Source organism: Antedon mediterranea, chromosome 5 (genome assembly GCF_964355755.1).
Source record: "Antedon mediterranea chromosome 5, ecAntMedi1.1, whole genome shotgun sequence".
NCBI classification, from domain to species: domain Eukaryota; kingdom Metazoa; phylum Echinodermata; class Crinoidea; order Comatulida; family Antedonidae; genus Antedon; species Antedon mediterranea.
Window position 1 is genome coordinate 20,085,487 of NC_092674.1, and position 21,121 is coordinate 20,106,607.

Sequence of the window (21,121 nt, forward strand, 5' to 3'; positions counted from 1 at the left end):
TAATGTAATGATTCATTAAAAACTATAATACCGATACGCGTTTGGTATTGATCAATGGTGCAAAAAACCCTGAGAAATAATGTTATAACGCGATTTGGTGATAGCTTAGCAATAATACAACCCATATACTATTATTATAAATACCTATTACAAATCCATTCATATAACTTTTCATCGCGAACCGAATGTATAAATGTTATTCTACAGACAGTAATTATATATTCAAAAGCCATATTATTATTACTGTATTATCAATACCTAAATGCGATAGTAATAACCACACAAACATACATTATTCCCAATACAAGTTTGTGCGTTTAATTCTAGAAAGAAACGACTGTGCTGACAGGCCAATGACATAAATCACAAGTAAAGTCCCAATTGTTCACTTGCGTTTTGATTGGCCGACCTATTATATTAGATTAATGAAGACTGTTCTTACAACTGTCCAGTCAAAAAGTTACGCGGCTTTTTTTGTAAGAAATATTTCTTGTTTATTTCTCGTTATTACTTCTTCATTCTGACATGTCTATATTGTTATAATATTTTTTATTTAATAAATAAACGATATTTAAAAGCAATTTTAAACCCAGAATCCCCCTTTAAGCTGAGCAGCCCTGGCCCTTGGCCATTTAGGTTCTGATCCGTCATATACAGTAAGCAGTAGTGTGCACAACATGAGAGCTCAGCCACAGCCCTAACTAAGTTCATATTATACTTAGTATTACCTTAATCTTAGACACTCCAACATTTTGAATGGGGAACAATGTGAGAAACCGAAACATATCAATACATTTAGTCATCCTTTGGTTCTAACAATGTTTTCAACATTATGAGACACAAATTATAGGAAGTTACTGCTTGGTTTTTTCCACACAAATTTTGACATTTTGAAGAAAAAAAAGCAGAGGATGTGTGACATGACATTTTATAAATAATTACTACACAACAGTGCATTTATTTATTTGTCCTATCACTAATACGATATAAAAATATCCTTCCCATAAAAAACTACAGTAGGCCTACAGTTGTATTATATTACTGCGCAAAAAATTCACCCACAGACCCAGTTCAACATATTTTTTTAAAACATTAAATTACATAGTGCATTTATTTTTACCATCACCACTTAATATAACATTAAATATCCATCATAATTTTATTCATACATAAACCAATACAAAATCAAATGAATATACTGTACGTATGTTGTATTTGTTTGTGTAAACGACGACCACTCTTTATCATCCACACCACCATATTCATGTGCTAAATATCAAAAGCAAGTATCGTTTATCTTTGCAATTATTTGTTTATATCGCTAAACAGAAGAAGACTGAAAATCTAAAATGCTTCTTATGTGACCTTCACATATTGACTACTCTCACTTGATGCAATTATCAGTGAGTACTGTTCAGTTATTTTAAGTTTTGAAGCATTATTTCAGTATGTTTGAGGTATTAGGTTTCTTATTTTTCTTTAGGAAAATGAGGATTCATTTCGCTAGAGTATTGCAGGCCTACAGCATATACTGGTGTAGTATTTGTACCAAATACTAGTCAATCATTTCAGTTAAACAAATGTGATTCATTATATTTGAGGCCTACTGTTGACCATATCCTCTTTATCATCATGTCTTCTTTGAGCTTTCTAGCAACAAAGCTACCAAAGACTGCAGGCCCAGCTTGTAAAGCCCCACCAGTACGGCCTAAAGTGACAACCATCATTGGTGAGCCTGGAAATAATAACAAATATATAAATATGTACCATCGAAATTGGAAAGAGAATCTACAAATAAAGTAGCCTATTGTAGCAAATTTTATAATGTAGATAGCAGGTTAGGAACCTGTAGAGATCACTGTAACATTCCACATGAGAGTACACATTATGTTGAAAATGATGAGCATTTTCAGTTATTAATTTGTTGTATTGAAATCTATAATTGGCTACATATGCTTTCGCTATATCTCGATTTGGAAATGGCATGTTGAGAAAAAAACTTAATGAGTATGATATAACCAGTTTAGGGGTTCTGTTCTCAAGCAAAAAACATTAGTATTGTATTTTTTGGGATTTGTTACATTATTTCAAAGTGTAGGCCAATAATTACAATAGCCTATGGTCTACAATAGTCTAGGTATGGGTGACACAATCTTCTTCCACTTATAGTATTTTGGTTCTAACATTGAGAACCATGTACACAGAACAGACATTTCTTGGTGTACCATTTCTCGATTGAGATACCGAAAGCTCTCTATTATGTTTGTCAGAACTAAATACAAAAAATAAATTACCTTCTTTGTGGATTTTAAGACTCCCACAAGTTGTTGCCAATACCTCAATATTTTTAACGACTACATTACTGTGTAAACCAGCATAATATGCCATCTTAACTTTGTTTATGTTTGAACAGTCACCTATAGCAAAAATGTTGTCATGACCTTCGACCTGTAATGTTGGACGAACTTTAAGGCAACCATGTTCATCCATACTGTTACCTACAAAAAGATAACATTTAAGTTTAATGACGTACACACAAATTTGATATACTTGTTTGAAAAATAATTTAATTATGATGTTAACTTTTTCATTTAGTTTCAATCTACATATTGGTAAAATCATTTTTAATTTCTGGTTTTACACTAGTTTTATCTGAATCAGATTTACAGCAGAATCAATGCCATCAAAGCAAATGTACGTGCATTATTTTATTTGTTAAAATAGTGTACCTGCATATTCCATTGGTTGGTATTTTGCCAAGTTGATGGATTATATTTGTTTCATGGATATATATTAACACATAACTTTTAAATTATTTAGCCTTATTAAATGTTTGTACGGAAAAACTCCAAAGACATTTGTAGTAGTTTATTTATAGGTAAAGAAAGATGTTGTTACAAGCTGGTTTCTCATTTGTGATCATTTAATGACATCTTTTATCTACAGAGCGAGATGTCTGCATGGTTTATTTGAAGCAAGGTCAAATTAAGACCATTATTCAGTGGCAAACAATTTTTCGGTCACAACCAGATTCAAGTGGGGGTTTTTGGATAGGTTTTTTTTGGGGGAAGGGGGGCAGGGTGACGGACTGGAAAAGCTTACTTAATGCACTTGAGTAAGCGGCTATGTTTATCTTCAACCCAATACAAACAAACACCAAGTCTGCTTCGACCTCTGACCCTTTGTCTGTTTTCACTATGCACTTTTCAGATCCATCAAGAGGCAGTTCATCAAGATTTGTAACCTTTTCACCTAGATTTAAAATAAATCTATATTTGAGTAATATTATAAATAATTTTTGTGGGTAGATTTTTAAGATATTAGGAAAGGGTCTTGGGGTTCCGAAAATATTCTTGGAAGCCCTTTATTCCAGGTATCAAAAACACTACCTTTGGCCTCTTCTACTGTAGCATCAATAATATGGTCATCAGTGGGGTTTTTTTACAACAAAACATGAAGTATTGAAAAATTAAATAAACAAATACAAGTACTGCTTATTAAGAAATTTACTTGTAGATCCAACTGCTGACGTGTAACTAGGAAGAGAATACCATTTATTATAAAATGTTTTATAGAAAAATTATGGGATAGTGTGTTTACCCAAAATCAACTTTACTCCTAGAGCTTCCAACTGTTTACGTAAGCTATTTCTGAATTTTTCTTTCATCATTGGTCCAATGAGCACATCGCTAGAATGAATCAATGTAACCTCTTTCTCTGGGTAATCCACTTTAATTTCCCCAACGATCTCTGTCCCTGCTGCACCTCCTCCGATCACGGTAATTTTGTTAACATGTTTGATCTGAAAGAATGAAAACAACATATACCACTGACTCAAAGTCGACTATAGGTATACTGTAAATTGAAAACTAATGATTAAAAATTACCGAATCACTGGCTAAATTGACTAACAAAAGTGCAATCTGAACAACACTGGTTAAATTATCCAAGGCCAACAGTTAAATTAACCGATCTTTCTATGGCCTCAGTAAAACAAACCATTGTGGCTAAAAAGTCCAAATCAAAATGTGGAAATAAGATAAGCTCCAGTTAATGGCCTTCACAATGCACTTTAATCACAGTTACATTTTGGTAATATCATGGTAAAACTAACCAAGTGAAATTATCCGAGTGTGAAAACGGTCAAATTTACTGATGACCTTTGGGAGGTTACGTCAACTTTTAGTAAACCAGTAACCAACTTCAGGAGCCAGTATGTGCGAGCGCTAAATATCAAACTGATTGCTACTGGTCGTGGTTACCCATACCACACACATGATATAATTCCAAATTTTCAGTTCCGGAGAAACTTAATGCAACTACAGTACGTGTACATTAACATATTTTGCGCTACTTTGAGTTGAAGTTTGCGCAGTTGCTCGGACCGCTTATGGCGACACAAATGAGTTGAGTTCGTATCAGCCCACCTTAAGCAATAATTAATAAAGATGAACAGGAAATAGCTCTAATATTCAGTTCAATTTTTTTTTTTAAATAATACCTACCTGCTCAATGAGCTTCTCGTATTCTTTAATGGCATCTGGTATGTTGGTATCTCGTTTAATTTTTGTCGGAAACTGTCCAGTTGTTCCTGTTGCAATTACTAGGTAATCATAAGGAATTTCCTCAAGCGTTTCTTCCAGAATTACAATTTTCTTGTCTGGTTTAATATCCTTCACCCATCCCTTCTTAAAGCTGTCGCCTAGTACAGGGGCATATGGAATGAATGTTTTTCGGGCAAAACCTGATAAAATTAACAATAAAGAAATCATTAATATTCAATAATTTAATGAGAAAGTCCACTCCTAAAAAAATATACAATACAATTTATTACAATTAGAATGGAACAGTAAAACCCACCAGCAATTTTACACAATATTCTGGGTAATTTTGAAATCGAAGAGAAAATTTAAAAGAAACTGAAAGTATACATTTAAATCGTGTACGCCTATATTTCACATCTCATTTGACAAGTTTTTTGGTTGATATTTTATTCCAGTATGGTACTGTTCCGACTATTGTGGTATGCCTTTTGTATAAAATAGGGTGTGAGAATGGCTATCTGCATGAACTCAATTCAACTAAAAGTACTGTAACTACAGTAAGTATTGTCCTAGAGCTGTCCACTTTTGAGAAACTTAACTTAAACAGAAATATAGTGTGCAAACTATGCTGATATCAACACCAAACTGATTGTCGCAACTGGTTCTGGTTATACCAATACAGTATTTAATTGTGATATGATTCAGAAATGTTTAGTTTATAGATTGTCACGTGAAAAAAAAAAAAATTATTTCATAAGTATTTTTTATGATTAGAGAATCTATATTATGAATAATAGTAGAGCAGTTAATGACATGAGCTGTGCATTTTATTACCAAAGCATGAAACTTGGCACAAAGTTTCTTTAATGAATATAGATTCAAAATATCGGGGGGTGCCAAGTGTCCAACGTCCGGTATGGCGGCCATCTTGATTTCAAAATGGCCACCATAAAAACAAAAAATGTTCATATCTTGGCAACTATACACATTAGAGACTTAATTATGGTCTCAAATTGTTCACAAACTATATATTTCTATTTGCTCTAATGAAAATTTTCGTCCAAAAATGACCGGAAATGACGCTTCTTTCAGTTTGACCTTTGACCTTGTATTTGTATATCTCTGTAACTACTGGTCATTTTCAATCGATTTTGGTGTCATTTTGTTCAGAATAAATACATTTATATTTGTAGTAATGAAACATTTTCACATAAAATGACCGGAAATACAATTTATGACCTTTGACATTTATTTATTGATTTTTAATTAGGTGAATATACTGTATGTGGTTTTTGTTGGTCTTTGAACTTTGACCTGATAGGCGTAATTATATTAAATGATTAATGGACTTAAATTGTATATAGTACATAAAATTGGTAAACATTGTGCTTGGTGGTACCATTAGTTCAATGATGTTGGCACCTTCTGATTCACTAAAAGTTTTAATAGTTTGACAGAGGAAATAACATACATGTTATGGAATACCGTAAAACCTCGAAAAGGTGATAGTATGAGCTTCTTTTCGAGATAGACTGTATTTGAATGTCAAATGAAAAGTATGATGATCGTGTTTATATCAATATATTATTAATGACCTTACAAAGAACCCTTTATATTTCAACAATCAAGCCTCAGTTATTCTACAATTTATTGTTTTCCAAGTGGTATTTTGATTGTATCTTCTTTTTGTATGCTTCCTCGGTTAATGTGGTCCCAGCCCTCCTTCTTTGTCTGTAGATGGTCTTATACCCCATTATTTGTCTGTGGATGGTCTTATACCCCATTCTTTGTCTGTGGATGGTCTTATATCCCCTTCTTTGTCTGTGGATGGTCTTACACCCCCTTCTGTGCGCGTTTATGGTATTACACCCCTTTCTTTGTATGTGGATGGTCTTACACCCCTTTCTTTGTATGTAGATGGTCTTCCACCCCTTCTTTGTCTGTGGATGGTCCTACACTTCCTTCTTTGTCTGTGGATGGTCCTACACCTCTTTCTCTTTTTGTGGATGGTCTTATACCCCCTTCTTTGTCTGTAAGTGGTCCTATACCCTTTCTTTGTCATTGGATGGTCTTACACCCCCTTCTTTGTCTGTGGACGGTCCTACACCCCCTTCTTTGTCTGTGGATGGTCTTACACCCCTTTATTTGTCTGTGGACGGTATTATACCCCCTTCTGTGCCTGTTGATGGTATTACACCCTTTGCTTTGTCTGTTGATGGTATTACACCCTTTGCTTTGTCTGTTGATGGTATTGCACCCTTTTCTTTGTCTGTGGATGGTATTACACCCCTTTTTTTGTGTGTGGATGGTATTACACCCCTTTTTTTGTGTGTGGATGGTATTACACCCCTTTTTTGTGTGTGGATGGTCTTACACCTTTTTCTTTTTGTGTGAATGGTCTTACACCCCTTCTTTGTCTGTGGATGGTCTTACACCCACTTCTTTCTCTGTCGATGGTCTTATACCCCTTCTTTGTCTGTGGATGGTCTTATACCCCCTTCTTTGTCTTTGGATGGTCCTACATCCCCTTTTTTGTCTGTGGATGGTCCTACACCCTCTTCTTTGTCTGTGGATGGTCCTACACCCCCTTCTTTGTCTGTGGATGGTCTTATACCCCTTCTTTGTCTGTAAGGGGTCCTATACCCCCTTCTTTGTCAGTGGATGGTCTTACACCCCCTTCTTTGTCTGTGGAGGGTCCTATGCCCCCTTCTTTGTCTGTGGATGGTCTTACACCCCCTTCTTTGTCTGTGGATGGTCTTACACCCCCTTCTTTGTCTGTGGATGGTCCTACACCCCATTCTTTGTCTGTAGATGGCCTTACACCCCTTTCTTTGTCTGTGGATGGTCTTATACCCCTTCTTTGTCTGTTGATGGTCTTATACCCCCTTCTTTGTCTGTGGATGGTCTTATACCCCCTTCTTTGCCTGTGGATGGTCTTATACCCCTTCTTTGTCTGTGGACGGTCCTACACCCCCTTCTTTGTCTGTGGATGGTCTTACACCCCTTTATTTGTCTGTGGACGGTATTATACCCCCTTCTGTGCCTGTTGATGGTATTACACCCTTTGCTTTGTCTGTTGATGGTATTACACCCTTTTCTTTGTCTGTTGATGGTATTGCACCCTTTTCTTTGTCTGTGGATGGTATTACACCCCTTTTTTTGTGTGTGGATGGTATTACACCCCTTTTTTTGTGTGTGGATGGTATTACACCCCTTTTTTGTGTGTGGATGGTCTTACACCTTTTTCTTTTTGTGTGAATGGTCTTACACCCCTTCTTTGTCTGTGGATGGTCTTACACCCACTTCTTTCTCTGTCGATGGTCTTATACCCCTTCTTTGTCTGTGGATGGTCTTATACCCCCTTCTTTGTCTTTGGATGGTCCTACATCCCCTTTTTTGTCTGTGGATGGTCCTACACCCTCTTCTTTGTCTGTGGATGGTCCTACACCCCCTTCTTTGTCTGTGGATGGTCTTATACCCCTTCTTTGTCTGTAAGGGGTCCTATACCCCCTTCTTTGTCAGTGGATGGTCTTACACCCCCTTCTTTGTCTGTGGAGGGTCCTATGCCCCCTTCTTTGTCTGTGGATGGTCTTACACCCCCTTCTTTGTCTGTGGATGGTCTTACACCCCCTTCTTTGTCTGTGGATGGTCCTACACCCCATTCTTTGTCTGTAGATGGCCTTACACCCCTTTCTTTGTCTGTGGATGGTCTTATACCCCTTCTTTGTCTGTTGATGGTCTTATACCCCCTTCTTTGTCTGTGGATGGTCTTATACCCCCTTCTTTGCCTGTGGATGGTCTTATACCCCTTCTTTGTCTGTGGATGGTCTTATACCCCCTTCTTTGTCTGTGGATGGTCTGGACCCACTACTTTGATTGATTAAATCAGACATTGTTTCTTGTATGATTAGGAGACCTTCAAAGTGAAAGTCCACAGGTGGATGCCTAAAAAGGTCTTGTACAGAACAGTATATTGTAGGTCCAAATGTCACTAATTTGAGGATTACTTGAATAATTATATTGAGATGTCTTTTACGAATTTATTTGGTTCGGATTTTGCTAAAAAATCAATGACTAGAGAAAATCGAGGAAAAGGATTCAGATGGTTTACAGCAAAGGCTCATTACCATACAAATTGAGTACATTTGTTTAGATGCAACGAAAATGACCAAGAATTATCTGAGTTTCTGACTAATGAAAGTAGGTCTACTGTAGTAAGTACTTTGAAAGACGATGTTCTCTTAACTCATGAAAATGAGAACTTTCCGAACTTGTCTCATATGCAACATCAAAGAGGCCAACGAAAGAATGCTACTTTACATCAAAAATATTTCCAAATGGCATCTAACAATTCAATTCAACTTTTATTTCAGACAATTTTCCATATGGTATAATACATCAAAAAAAAAAAAGAAAAGATGAAGGAGAGAGGACCAACCAACTTTTATATAACGATTGACACTTCACAGTTTAGCAAACAAGTCGGCATAGATGAGCTCAGTGATTGCTGTTTCTCAGTGATCTGTCATACTTTACGCCTATCCTATCACATCAAAAGTCAAAAATTCATAATAATAAATTCCTGGTCATTTTTGCATTAAGTGTCATTTATTTCGGTAAAACAAATTAGGTGCATTTATACCAATGTAAACCACATACAGTATGTTCACATAATTATATATGTCAAAGGTTATAAATTGTATTTCCAGTCATTTTATGTGAAAATGTTTCATTACTACAAATATAAATGTCTCTATTCTGAACAAAATGACACCAAAATCGATTGAAAATGATCAGTAGTTACTGAGATATACAGATAAGAGGTCAAAGGTCAAACTCGAAGAAACGTCATTTCCGGTCATTTTTTGACGAAACTTTTCATTAGAGCAAATAGAAATATGTGGTTTGTGAACAATTTAACACCAGAATCAAGTCTCTACTGTTTATAGTTGCCAAGATATGAACACTTTTTGTTTTTATGGTGGCCATTTTGAAATCAAGATGGCCGCCATACCGGACGTTGGACACTTGGCACCCCCCGATATTTTGAATCTATATACATCAAAGAAACTTTGTGGCAAGTTTCATGCTTTGGTAATAAAGTGCACAACTTGGTTATTTTTATGGCCTTAACTGCTCTACTATAATACCTGTTTCTACACACGCTCTAGGTGATGCTGTATTTGCATGCATGCCATCTTTCGGATCAATTAAAGTAACTTGGCATTTCCCTTTCAAACTGCTTGCTGTCTGCAACCCACCATATCCTCCTCCAATAATTACCACTCGCTTTTCAGACATTGAATTTGATGCACCCATGATTCTATATTCATAAATCTGCTTAGACAATAACATTTGAAAATTAACACCTTGTAGGCTATTATTATGATTGTGTTTGATGGTAAACAATTATTTATATTTACAAAAACTTTTGACATTGATATTGAATGAATATCATGTACCGTAAATTGTTAGGATTGGTAAGCAAATTTATGATTCTAGTAAGTAGACCTACACATACAATGCTCCAACATCATCTTTTTTGTTGTTATTTGTATTTAAATAAAAAACATGAATGTTCAAATAGACTTTGTTTTCAATTACTAAATCATAGGCTCTATACTCTGATTACTGTCCAGTCAAATGATTTCAAGTCATTGCAAAATGTTAGTATGGACAACACACTAATCTGTTATTTAGTTCTTCAACAATTGCATAAAGAATTTTTAAATACTGAAGCAGGATATTGACATCAACTGTTCTTTATTTTAGTGGATTATTATTCTCTGAGATCATAATCCCCACAGGTCAAGAAGAATTTACTTTAATTTAATAGCAAGATGGTTTCAACAATCTTCATCAACAATGCAAATTCAGGAGTGCCCTTTTAATAGGTGATAAAATGGCTTATTGTTTTTCGTGGTTGAATAAACATCCACACCCCAACCAACCAACCACTTCCTACACCCCAACCAACCACTCCCTACACCCCAACCAACCACTCCCTACACCCCCACCAACCACTCCCTACACACCCACCAACCACTCCCTACACCCCAACCAACCAACCAACCACTCCCTACACCCCCACAAACCACTCCCTACACCCCCACAAACCACTTCCCCACCCCACACATCTCAAATAAATGCTCCCCATGGAACATTGTTTGGAATAAACAAAACACATTGACACTACAGTAATGATTTTTTTCATTTAGATTATTTTACTATTTATATACCAAAAAAAAAAATAATATATAGGTTTCCTGCCTCAATTTGACATATGGTTTTAAAGACATTATATTTGAGCATATAGCAAGAAGGCTGCGAAAAAAATAGATCATTGCTCCTTATCTCACACAAATTGATGTAATTTCACTTAATTGATGTCTTCCCTACGTTTTTGAGATCTAATTTAAGATCACAAACTATATTTAATGTAAAAATAATACTAGCCTACATGGTCCTATTGCGATAACTTTTTTCGTCTTTAAACGGTTAAAAATGTGAAAAATAAATCGATTCTAATAATTATAGCGGCCCGCTATAAATCCCAAAATGCATTGCGCGCGGATTGATATTTTTGTTTTTCACCTGTAATTCGGCCACTTTTCGATCGATCGTGAAGCCAAAACAAATGGAAGACTCCTAACTTTTCAGCGAAAATACCGGGTTTTCCCCAATTTGTATCAACGGAGTCTGGCAAAAATAGAAAGACAATTAATGCAGCAACTATACAACGTCAGGCTAGGTATATAGCTAGCGTACGATGTTCGTACGTTATCGATGTTTACCAGCTAGGCCTACAAAACTAAGCCTAGCTAGGCTAGGCCTAAGACCGTCCACGAGAGGTCGATCGCCGCGAGCTACTTAGGTAGTGCATTGTTTCTCACTTTTTATCATAATTTACCATAAAACGTACATTTAAGACAAGGAATGACATGGTTTAATGTTTTTAAAGTGATATATATGTATTATTTTCCAAAAAACGTCCAAAATTGCAGGGAAGGGGTCTTTAAACCTTGGTAGCAGAGGTGATAAATAATTATATGCGTTTCCCAGAGTTATAGCTTTAGATGCAATGCACAGTAACACATTACTAGCCTAACTGTGTTTCTGTGTCACAGAATAACAAAAATGCACATACTGTACAGTACTTACCTCTGCTATGGAGTAAATAAATTGTACTGTACAAATAAAATAGATAAGAGACCTGAGGATTTGTACACTTCACATGTGATTACTGTGTAGCTATCTAAAAATAAACAGTGATGCAATAATATGCTGACTCACTGTCAATTCACACTAGCCAATCAAAATTAATCTTTTTGAAGCTTAACATAATATTATAGGTAAAAGTTTGTTTACCTTTTACAGTTGAGCAGAAACTGTCAATGGAATATAGATTATATCTCGAATGGATAGGTGTTTAGCACCTGTTTGGTCTTTCCTTGCCCCCTTTTATAATTGTTTTGTCTTCTTTGTAATGTATATGGCAGAAATTGAATAAATAAAAAAATAAAATTTTGAAACGATAAAGATGAGGAAATCTGTGAGAATGAGGAAAAAGTTTAAATTCGAACCCGGAAACTTCTGCTTGATATGCAGATGTCCTAACCATTGGACCAATGGGGCTTTGATGACTGGAACTGCATGAACTCAATTCAACTGAAAGTATAACTACAGTCGTTGTTCTAGAGCTGTCCACTTTCGAGCAACTTAACTTAACAGAAATATAGTGTGCAAACTGTGCTGATATCAACACCAAACTGATTGTCGCAACTGGTTCTGGTTATTGATGGTATTGTTCAAACTCGGATTGGATAGCAACTCTTTAACATTCTCGGCGTGGTATGATGAAACAGCACTAGTCCTTCAAATGTAGGCACGCGCACCAGAGATCAAATTAATACGTCGTCTTTCAGTATTTATTCACGAAGCAGAATCTCCGAAGAGATCCTTTGTTTATATATAAACATCACCGGCACAGATGTTTATTTATAAAAAAAAATGTGATGTTTAATTGCATTGACTATAAGATGAGATAAATAGATATAAAATAATGCAATATAAATGGAGGGATAAAACCAAAAGAGCAATACTCGTTTTTATGGCTACCCTTATACATATAAAACGAACAATGGCAATAAAAACATGAAAATTGTAGAGCATGTCAATCAATGAATACTACTACAGAACAGAAATTTGTTGTAATACAATATTGTGTACAGTATATAATGTAAGCATGTGAAGGGCATTTTTCATGGAATATTTGTACCATTCCACTCATAAACATTCATTATTTGTATGATATTTAGTCAAGTCAAAGACAAAACATAATTTCAATGTTTTAATGTTTATTATAGATTCACTTTTTGTCGTATTTTCATTGCTAGCACCTAATTCAGAAATATACAATACTTTGTACAACAGCTAAAAAACATTTCACTTATTTAGTCAAAATAATAATCAAATGTTTCACAAATCATTGAAAACATTAAAAATGTGCTTTCCCACCCTAAACATGAATAAGTTAAGTAATATTAAACTTTGAATACGCCATTTTGTAATTTTAATAGTCATTTACTTTTGGCCAAAAAAAATGATTTTGCTTAAAAGATAAAATAAGCATATTTCACCAAATACTGATCCGCTTATGTTTGACAATTTCATTTTCCTTTAAATTATGGTAAACAATTTTTTAAGGTCCAATTTTTGGTTGGAGTGAATAACATCAAAATCAAAATGACCTATTCAAAAAAGGGTTTTGTAAAATTACTTTTTGTGGTAGATTATACAGAAATAAGGTCATGTCTATTGGGAAGCTTATGTTGACACAGAACTGAACGCAATTCAACTGCATAAAAGCTTATGTTGACACAGAACTGAACGCAATTCAACTGCATAAGAGCTTATGTATGTTGACACAGAACTGAACGCAATTCAACTGCAAGAGAGCTTATGTCGACACAGAGCTGAACGCAATTCAACTGCATAAGAGCTTATGTTGACACAGAACTGAAAGCAATTCAACTGCATAAGAGCTTATGTCAACACACAACTGAACGCAATTCAACTGCAAGAGAGCTTATGTTGACACAGAACTGAACGCAATTCAACTGCAAGAGAGCTTATGGCGACACACAACTGAACGCAATTCAACTGCATGAGAGCTTATGTTGACACAGAACTGAACGCAATTCAACTGCAAGAGAGCTTATGTTGACACAGAACTGAACGCAATTCAACTGCAAGAGAGCTTATGCCGACACAGAACTGAACGCAATTCAACTGCAAGAGAGCTTATGTCGACACAGAACTGAATGCAATTCAACTGCATGAGAGCTTATGTCGACACAGAACTGAACGCAATTCAACTGCAAGAGAGCTTATGCTGACACAGAACTGAACGCAATTCAACTGCAAGGGAGCTTATGTTGACACAGAACTGAACGCAATTCAACTGCAAGAGAGCTTATGTTGACACAGAACTGAACGCAATTCAACTACAAGAGAGCTTATGTTGACACAGAACTGAACGCAATTCAACTGAAAGAGAGCTTATGTTGACACAGAACTGAACGCAATTCAACTGAAAGAGAGCTTATGTTGACACAGAACTGAACGCAATTCAACTGCAAGAGAGCTTATGTCGACACAGAACTGAATGCAATTCAACTGCAAGAGAGCTTACTGTATGTTGACACAGTACTGAACCCAATTCAACTGCAAGAGAGCTTATGTCGACACAGAACTGAATGGCACTGAACGCAACCAGTGTGCGAGTGCTTATGTAGAAACCGGTTTTTAATTGTTGTTACCTTACTGTGCAGATCGTGATTTATGGTTAGATAGGAACCAGTAAGATTATATGGTAATGTTGAACCAGTTGGTACTGGTCGCGATTACTTATACTGGACACGTGATGAAATGTAACGTATTCAGTTGTTTCAGTTTGCATTAATTTTGGTCAAGGTAAGTCAGTTGATTTGAGTCCAGTTGCTCAAAGCGTGTATGTCACCACAGTTCTTTGTCGACATAAGCTAATAAGGTATAGGATTGTGCAAACATGATTAAAATATGATTTTTGCTATCGGAAACTTTTACATTTCAGAGGCTGGTGGTGAAATCATTGGCTAAAAGATGTATATAAATCACTTATTTAAATAAAATTTACTATAGTATCATTAACTATTGCATGCACAGTCACTGGGTTAAATAATTTATATATAGAAGTTAATTTTGAATACAAAATATGCACATTGTTCAAAACAGTCTCTAATATGACAATAACAAAATTCCTATTGGTTAAAATTCCACTTTTTTAATAAACAATAAAAACAAATAAAAAAACTTAAATATTGTTAAATTAAAAAAAACATTATAAAACTTTAATTTCTCCTGTACAATTTACACAACAGTTAAGTGTCAAATTGTCATATTTGGTTAGTGGATGATACCTGTCTATCATTTTTTGCATAGGAGTTGTGCTCCCCGTATGATTATTACTTGAAGTTTTATGCATAGGTGTTGGACTCTCTGGACTTGAGATTACTTGCATCGTAGATTTTTTTACCGAGTTGGTTTTGTTTAACAATATCTGAAAATTAAACAATTCTAAATGTAGATTAAAATTGATTTTACAAATTCTGTACTTTAGTTTTAACTAGAATTCAATGATCAGCAGCGGGATTTTTGTTCAAGTACAGTACTACTGTATACGCCATGTATATGGAAATGTATGCCGATCTGGCAGGAATTAGCACATTTGCTCACCATTAAGTGAATAATTCATGCAGTCAGTTTTGTGTTGGAGAGAACGAAAGGCAAAACATCTATTACTGTATGTATGATTAACCCAAAATCTTCTATACACAAAACTAATCAAAACACTAAATTCTAAATACAGTATCCCTCTCAACGGGACACTTTTCTGTGAAACAAATAAGGAGCAGTATATAAATATGTTTTCTACTACAGCCAACCTCTGTTCATGGGACACTTTGTTGGGTTCCAAAAGTGTCCTCTAAAATATAGGTTCTACAACAATAATAATATGCTAAATAAGATTGTTTAAAACCTCTCGCATAATGGAATTATCAGGTGATGGATGTGCTATTCCTGCCAGCGGGATCAAATGTTTAATAGAAGCATGTTGAGTTAAAATGGCAAGGTAGACAATTAAACTTACATCCTTGGCAAGCATTTCAGCATGTGTCCATTCAACAAAGATATTGTCTTTCTTAGATGTTCCACTGTCTATGGCTATGTTGCCCAGCAAATGAGTGGATATTGCATTTGAAAGTTGTTCATTATGAAGAGCTAGTGTTATTACGTTGCTGGATGGTACAATGTTTGATTGAGAGAGTGTCTGTGATCTCTGTAGAGCTAGAGAAAGGTACTGAAGAAGTCTGCAAATAAACAATCATGTTTTTATGTTTGAGATCTTAAATTTGGTTATAGAATATTTTTATAGTATTTTTATGTTAAGTATATATTTTATTTTCTTGAACGGAGGAAAGGCTGATGCTGCCCGAAAGCTATACATTTTATTTCTGGCTGTTTTACTGTATCATTTTGATTTAGCTTTTTCTTATTTTATGTGCATTTCCTTGAGATCCAGCAAATGATACTCACAGAATTGTCATTTTTCAGTAATTTTCAGAAATTAAAAACATGCCATGTACACTTTAGCAATTGACCTGAATGTTTAGCATGAACAAAATTAGAGTATTATGACCTTTTAAATGTTTTAAATTTGTATCTCGTTCTCTTTTCTTATAACCAGCAATTTTGTTTGATACCTGGTTGTATTGAAGACACTTGAACTTAAAGGACTAAATGAATTGAAATGATATAAATTCTTGGAATTACCTGTTTGATCTCATCATGTGCTTTCTCATTTCAGATCTTTCATCCATTAGTTTTTGTAATGTATATGTTGATTCTTGGAGTAGCATGTTTAGACTATTTCGTAATGAGACTAATTCGTCTACTTGTACCCTAAAATAAAAAATCAATATTATAAGAAACATTTTATTAGATTGCACATGGCTTTTATTTAATCTTCATTTACAAGGTCTATATTAACTGTTTACTTCAGAACTAGTTCATAGAAAGTATTTTTATTATTTTAAAATTGCAGTATCTATTTGACTTTCGACCAGACAACGATCGAACTCAACGAACTAAATCCCATTTTTATAATTAATTATTGTACAGTTATAATAATTAGTAATTTATTAAATGTGACTTTTTCGAACTACAAGTTGGAGGAGAAACAAGGCAGACAATCATTAAAAACAAAAGGCAAGTCTATTTCTGGATTTTTATCAAATTAATGCAGTTGCACGGATTATTCTGCAAGTGTGATAAATTTAAAGAAAGTCACTAACCAATTCCTACATAAATTTGTTTGTGTGTGTATTGAGTTCTATATTTACCTGCTGCCTAAAAATTTACTCCGCCAAACATCGCACTGTATGTTGACCCTTTCAAAATTTTCACGCTCCTTTGCCAGACATCCAATTGTGCTTTCCAGGTCTTGTGCTAACTGGGTCTTATCTCTTGTCTGGGTCTCTAACTGGTGTTGGATGTCTGAGCCAACAGATGCAACTAATAACTTCTTGAGCTCCTTGTTTACCTATAAAATGTATAATAATTAATTGCAATGTATTGTAGTAAGTTAACCCAATTAATTTACAGTGGCAAGTATGCGAACAGCTAACTGTTGTTAACCATTATAATTATCAGGTTAGTTCCTTTTTTGTTCAATTGGGATATAGGGCCAGTCCATTATTGTGGTTTCCATAACCAGGTGATTGAACTAGACCAGGGCTGAAATGAAAGAAAACTCCAGAATAAAGATTCACTGGGGTTCTCTTAAGTGCATCCAAGCCAGATGTGTGTACAATACACTAGACCTCTTGTTTTAAATCTGAAAGCTTTTTACCACCAGAACCATGGTCAAGGAGTGCCTTCCATTGACTGATATTATGGCTGTTATTATCTATTAAAAAAGCATCTAACCTGACATTGGGCTGCTAATTCAGCTTCAAATCGTTCCTTTTCTTTCTCTGCAGCTGTCCTCTCTTTCTGCAACAATTGTTCAAGTTCTTCCACCTGATTCTCCAGCTCATCTACCTTGTGATCAGAGGCATCAACAAAACTCATATCGACTACAGCACTATCATGAGTTCTTATAAATGGGCTGTTCTTTCCTTTCTGAAAGCTTCTATGACTTGGTGATGCTTCAAAAGCTTTTTGTAGAAGTCTTTCCTTGTAGGCTTCTTCGGTAGAATTCCTGAGTTGTGTGTTCATAAACTGATGCCTTGTGGGTGTACCTCTGATGGTACTAGTCTCTGAATGCGTATTTTCCATGCCATCTGCTTCAGATCGCATGGTTGCAATATTTGGTTTTAATCCTAAAAATAACATAAAACATGTATTGTTTATGAATACTCCAAAAGTTTTGTCTGTGTAGTTTGTCACTTTCAACTTTTTGGTCTTCCAAATTGAGACTTATTCCAGTTTATTTACAAATAGAAAACAACTTAAACATTTAATAATATTAATAAATTGCTAAACAAATTATACAATATTATTTTGGACATTGTGTAGTTGGCAACAATTTTGACAAATATTATGATTTACATTTATATTATAATTTATCAATTAAACTTTGCTGCTATGTTGAAATTACAAGGCTTTACTCCTGTATGGGCTGAATAGGCCACGAGCTGTAAGAGCAGTTTTCCACTATAGATATACTGCACTAAAAAGGACTACTGAAAAGTAATCCAGTATCTTAAAAAACATATTCTACATCTTATTATTAATCACTCACCTCTATCCATGACAATTGTTTGTACATCTGTAATTGTCCTTGGCGATATCAATTGTGGTGTAAAAGACATTTTAATCTTTTTTAATGACGTCTACACAAGTTTACACAGTACCAAGTATTGTACAGTAAAATAAGCAAATACTGCACAAATAAGAGATGAGAGTGAAGACTTCCAAAAGTTCTCAGTATTACTATTATTATTATGACTTCACTTCTGAAATAGCATATAAATAAAAAACGTTGTAGTGTATACAATATACAGATCTATAAGGTTCAGATAAGATTTACACATATAATACAGTGTCATTCATATTAAAGGTCTGTTTTCTGCTGGAAATATACACTATATTTTTGGCAGACCAAAAAGTCTAAGTATAAAATAAAAGCATATCAATTCAAGCCCATGATGACTGCTGCTTCCAGTGAGACACAAGTGGATCCCACGTACAATCAATACTGTTAGTATTTCACTTCATCCATTTGGTGTGGTGTATATGGATTACAAACACATATACTGTACATAGATCGGTCAGGCCCAATGTTAAGATTATCAGGCCCATCATAAAAAAGTGGACTTGATCGTATCCGTACTCTATAATGGGCCCAAAATCTTTAACCCACACTCCATCTAGGATTCCACACACATTCATTTAGCGCTGCGCCGCCTACACTAGAGGTACGACCCTCTAGCACTAGCAGCAAGACAAAGGCCCTAAAATATGCCTAGCCCCTAGGAGGTAGTACTGTACTCTATTAGCTAGGTAGGCCCAGGCCCCTGCTGGCTAGATTAGGTCTAGGGGATTGGGCCCGATCGTCTTATGCGTTGGTCCCGATAGTCTTAATAGCCAAATGTACCGTTTGTATTATTCGTTCCATTATAGTTTATAATTGAGTTCTAGGCATATTGTCACACATACATACCGAGTGAATGAAGTGAAATAATGTGTTGTTACAGTAACCAAATTATTGATCGAGCATGTATACTATAGCAGCAGTTGTGGGCTTGATTGATGTGCTTTTATTTTATTCTGATGTTCTTTTTTGCTACCAAAAATATACCTTCTCTAGGCCTAGTGGAAACATCTTTAATTTATTTTATTATGGTGAACAATTATAAATCCAACCAAATTCATTTTCGTGAATCCGATCGTCTTTTATTTATTGTTAGAATGGGCCCGATCGTCTAATTATGTTTGGCCGAACATCCACACAGTTTGGCCCGAATGTCTTGGAATAGGCCCGATCGTCGACTAGGGCCTAGACTAAAATTATCCTAGGCCTAACCTAGGCCTACTAGACCTAAATCAAGACTTTTGAATCAAGTTGATCAATTTTATTCTAACTAGGCCTGGCCCTAGGCTAGTAAATAGGCTTATTATTATTATCTAGGCCTACCCTACTAGGTAGGCGGTTCTGAATAGGCCCAGCCTACTAGCTAGGCCTCTCCTTTAGGCCTAGCCTAGGCCCTCTGCTAGTCAATATACAGTTCCAGTAGGCCTACCTCTAGGCCTATAGGCCTAGGCCCTAGCTAGTAGTCATAGTATTATTAGAAGGTAGGCTAGGCGGCGCTAGTTCCGTTTCGCACCTGTTTTTATTTCGACTTCCTTTTGACTCCAAATTATTAAGCAACTTATTGTGAATACCACACCTTAAAATTGGGCCTGATAAGTACTTTTATGAAGAAGAATCACATAAAAAGTAACTAATAAATCCTTAAATTGATGATTTCACAGACATGTTTCTCGCATACCGTTCGCGAATTTAGCATACTCCAAGTTCAATATTTTCGTTTCTATGGAGCGCCAAAAGAGCAACAACAATAGATGGTTAAAAACTCAGTGGAATGCGTCTTCTTTTAATGCATTTATTATTGAAATACACGTTTAATTTTAATATATTTTGTCAATAAAAATGCTGTAACATTTTACTGCTAATAATTTGCTGTTTTCAAATAGCAACCAACCCTAGACCTAAGAGTAAGACTAAGAGGCATATTATTTAGATTAAGGTATACCCCTACAGTACATGTAATATGATGATGAATTTGTCGATTTTCATTCCTAAAAGTTCCTGCAAAAACCATGTACAGTATCAACAGTAATATTTTTGTTGCATTGACATTGACAAAATATGATAAAATTGAACGTAATTTTCACCAATAAATGCATTAAATATACGCAATTTATTGAGTTTTTAGCCCTCTATTATGATTGCTCTTTTGGCGCTCCATAGAAACAACAACATTGAACATGGAGTATGCGAAATTCACGAACCGATGTGCGAGAGAAACACACCTGTAAATTCATCAATTTAAAGGATTAATTTTTTACTTTTTGTGTGATCTCCTTCGTAAAAATATTTTTGAGGCCTAATTCTAAGGTGTGGTACTCGCGATAAAGTTACTTAACCAATTTTGAGTCAAAATAAACGGCAGGTGCGAAACGGAACTAGCGCCGGCTAGGCCTACCTAGACTAGGATAGGTAGGCTAGGCCTGTATTAACTATCGCTCTATTATCAATGATATTCAAGTGAAATCTTACAATAGACTACAGTAACTAGACTGAGGTTAATAATCGCCTAGCTAGGCCTCTTCGTGTTGAGACTGAAAGATCGAAAGATCTGGCTGGCTGGTGGTGGTGGGGATGGGATCAGCAGAGAGAGAGTCGAGAGAGGAGGATGTGAGTATGACGTACTGTGTGTGACCGACGTACGTACGTGACACGAGTTTAC

At 35.3% G+C, this 21,121-nt stretch overlaps 2 protein-coding genes across 4 annotated transcripts; both read right to left on the reverse strand.

Moving 5' to 3' along the window:
* Positions 1-240: 240 nt before the first annotated feature.
* On the reverse strand, positions 241-11,847 carry LOC140049308 (ferroptosis suppressor protein 1-like). 2 transcript variants are annotated; one of them, XM_072094176.1, is made up of 7 exons: positions 11,706-11,847; positions 9,695-9,881; positions 4,506-4,744; positions 3,601-3,802; positions 3,103-3,252; positions 2,295-2,498; positions 241-1,735 (listed from the first exon to the last, which is right to left on the reverse strand). In XM_072094176.1, exons 2-7 carry the CDS (start codon positions 9,861-9,863, stop codon positions 1,569-1,571), a joined length of 1,131 nt encoding a protein of 376 aa, XP_071950277.1. In that variant the 5' UTR covers positions 9,864-9,881; positions 11,706-11,847; the 3' UTR covers positions 241-1,568. The 2 variants fall into 2 exon arrangements, with proteins under 2 accessions (XP_071950277.1, XP_071950278.1); XM_072094177.1 differs by lacking the exon at positions 11,706-11,847 and adding an exon at positions 11,001-11,379.
* An 829-nt stretch (positions 11,848-12,676) lies between these two features.
* Positions 12,677-21,100, reverse strand: LOC140049426 (golgin-45-like). 2 transcript variants are annotated; one of them, XM_072094304.1, is made up of 7 exons: positions 20,932-21,100; positions 18,391-18,604; positions 17,574-17,968; positions 16,988-17,187; positions 16,419-16,547; positions 15,736-15,955; positions 12,677-15,144 (listed from the first exon to the last, which is right to left on the reverse strand). In XM_072094304.1, the coding sequence occupies exons 2-7, from the start codon at positions 18,458-18,460 to the stop codon at positions 14,926-14,928; spliced, it is 1,233 nt and encodes a 410-aa protein (XP_071950405.1). In that variant the 5' UTR covers positions 18,461-18,604; positions 20,932-21,100; the 3' UTR covers positions 12,677-14,925. The 2 variants fall into 2 exon arrangements, with proteins under 2 accessions (XP_071950405.1, XP_071950406.1); XM_072094305.1 differs by lacking the exon at positions 20,932-21,100 and adding an exon at positions 20,039-20,065.
* Positions 21,101-21,121: the final 21 nt, after the last annotated feature.

Coding starts and splice junctions, on each gene's coding strand:
- LOC140049308 (XM_072094176.1), bottom strand. CDS start 9,863: ATGGGTGCATCAAATTCAATGTCTGAAAAGCGAGTGGTAATTATTGGA. Junction 4,745..9,694: donor TAGAGCGTGTGTAGAAACAG/GTATTATAGTAG, acceptor TAATTTTATCAG/GTTTTGCCCGAAAAACATTC. Junction 3,803..4,505: donor ACGAGAAGCTCATTGAGCAG/GTAGGTATTATT, acceptor TCATTCTTTCAG/ATCAAACATGTTAACAAAAT.
- LOC140049426 (XM_072094304.1), bottom strand. CDS start 18,460: ATGTCTTTTACACCACAATTGATATCGCCAAGGACAATTACAGATGTA. Junction 17,969..18,390: donor AACAATTGTCATGGATAGAG/GTGAGTGATTAA, acceptor TGTTATTTTTAG/GATTAAAACCAAATATTGCA. Junction 15,956..16,418: donor CACATGATGAGATCAAACAG/GTAATTCCAAGA, acceptor GTTTATTTGCAG/ACTTCTTCAGTACCTTTCTC.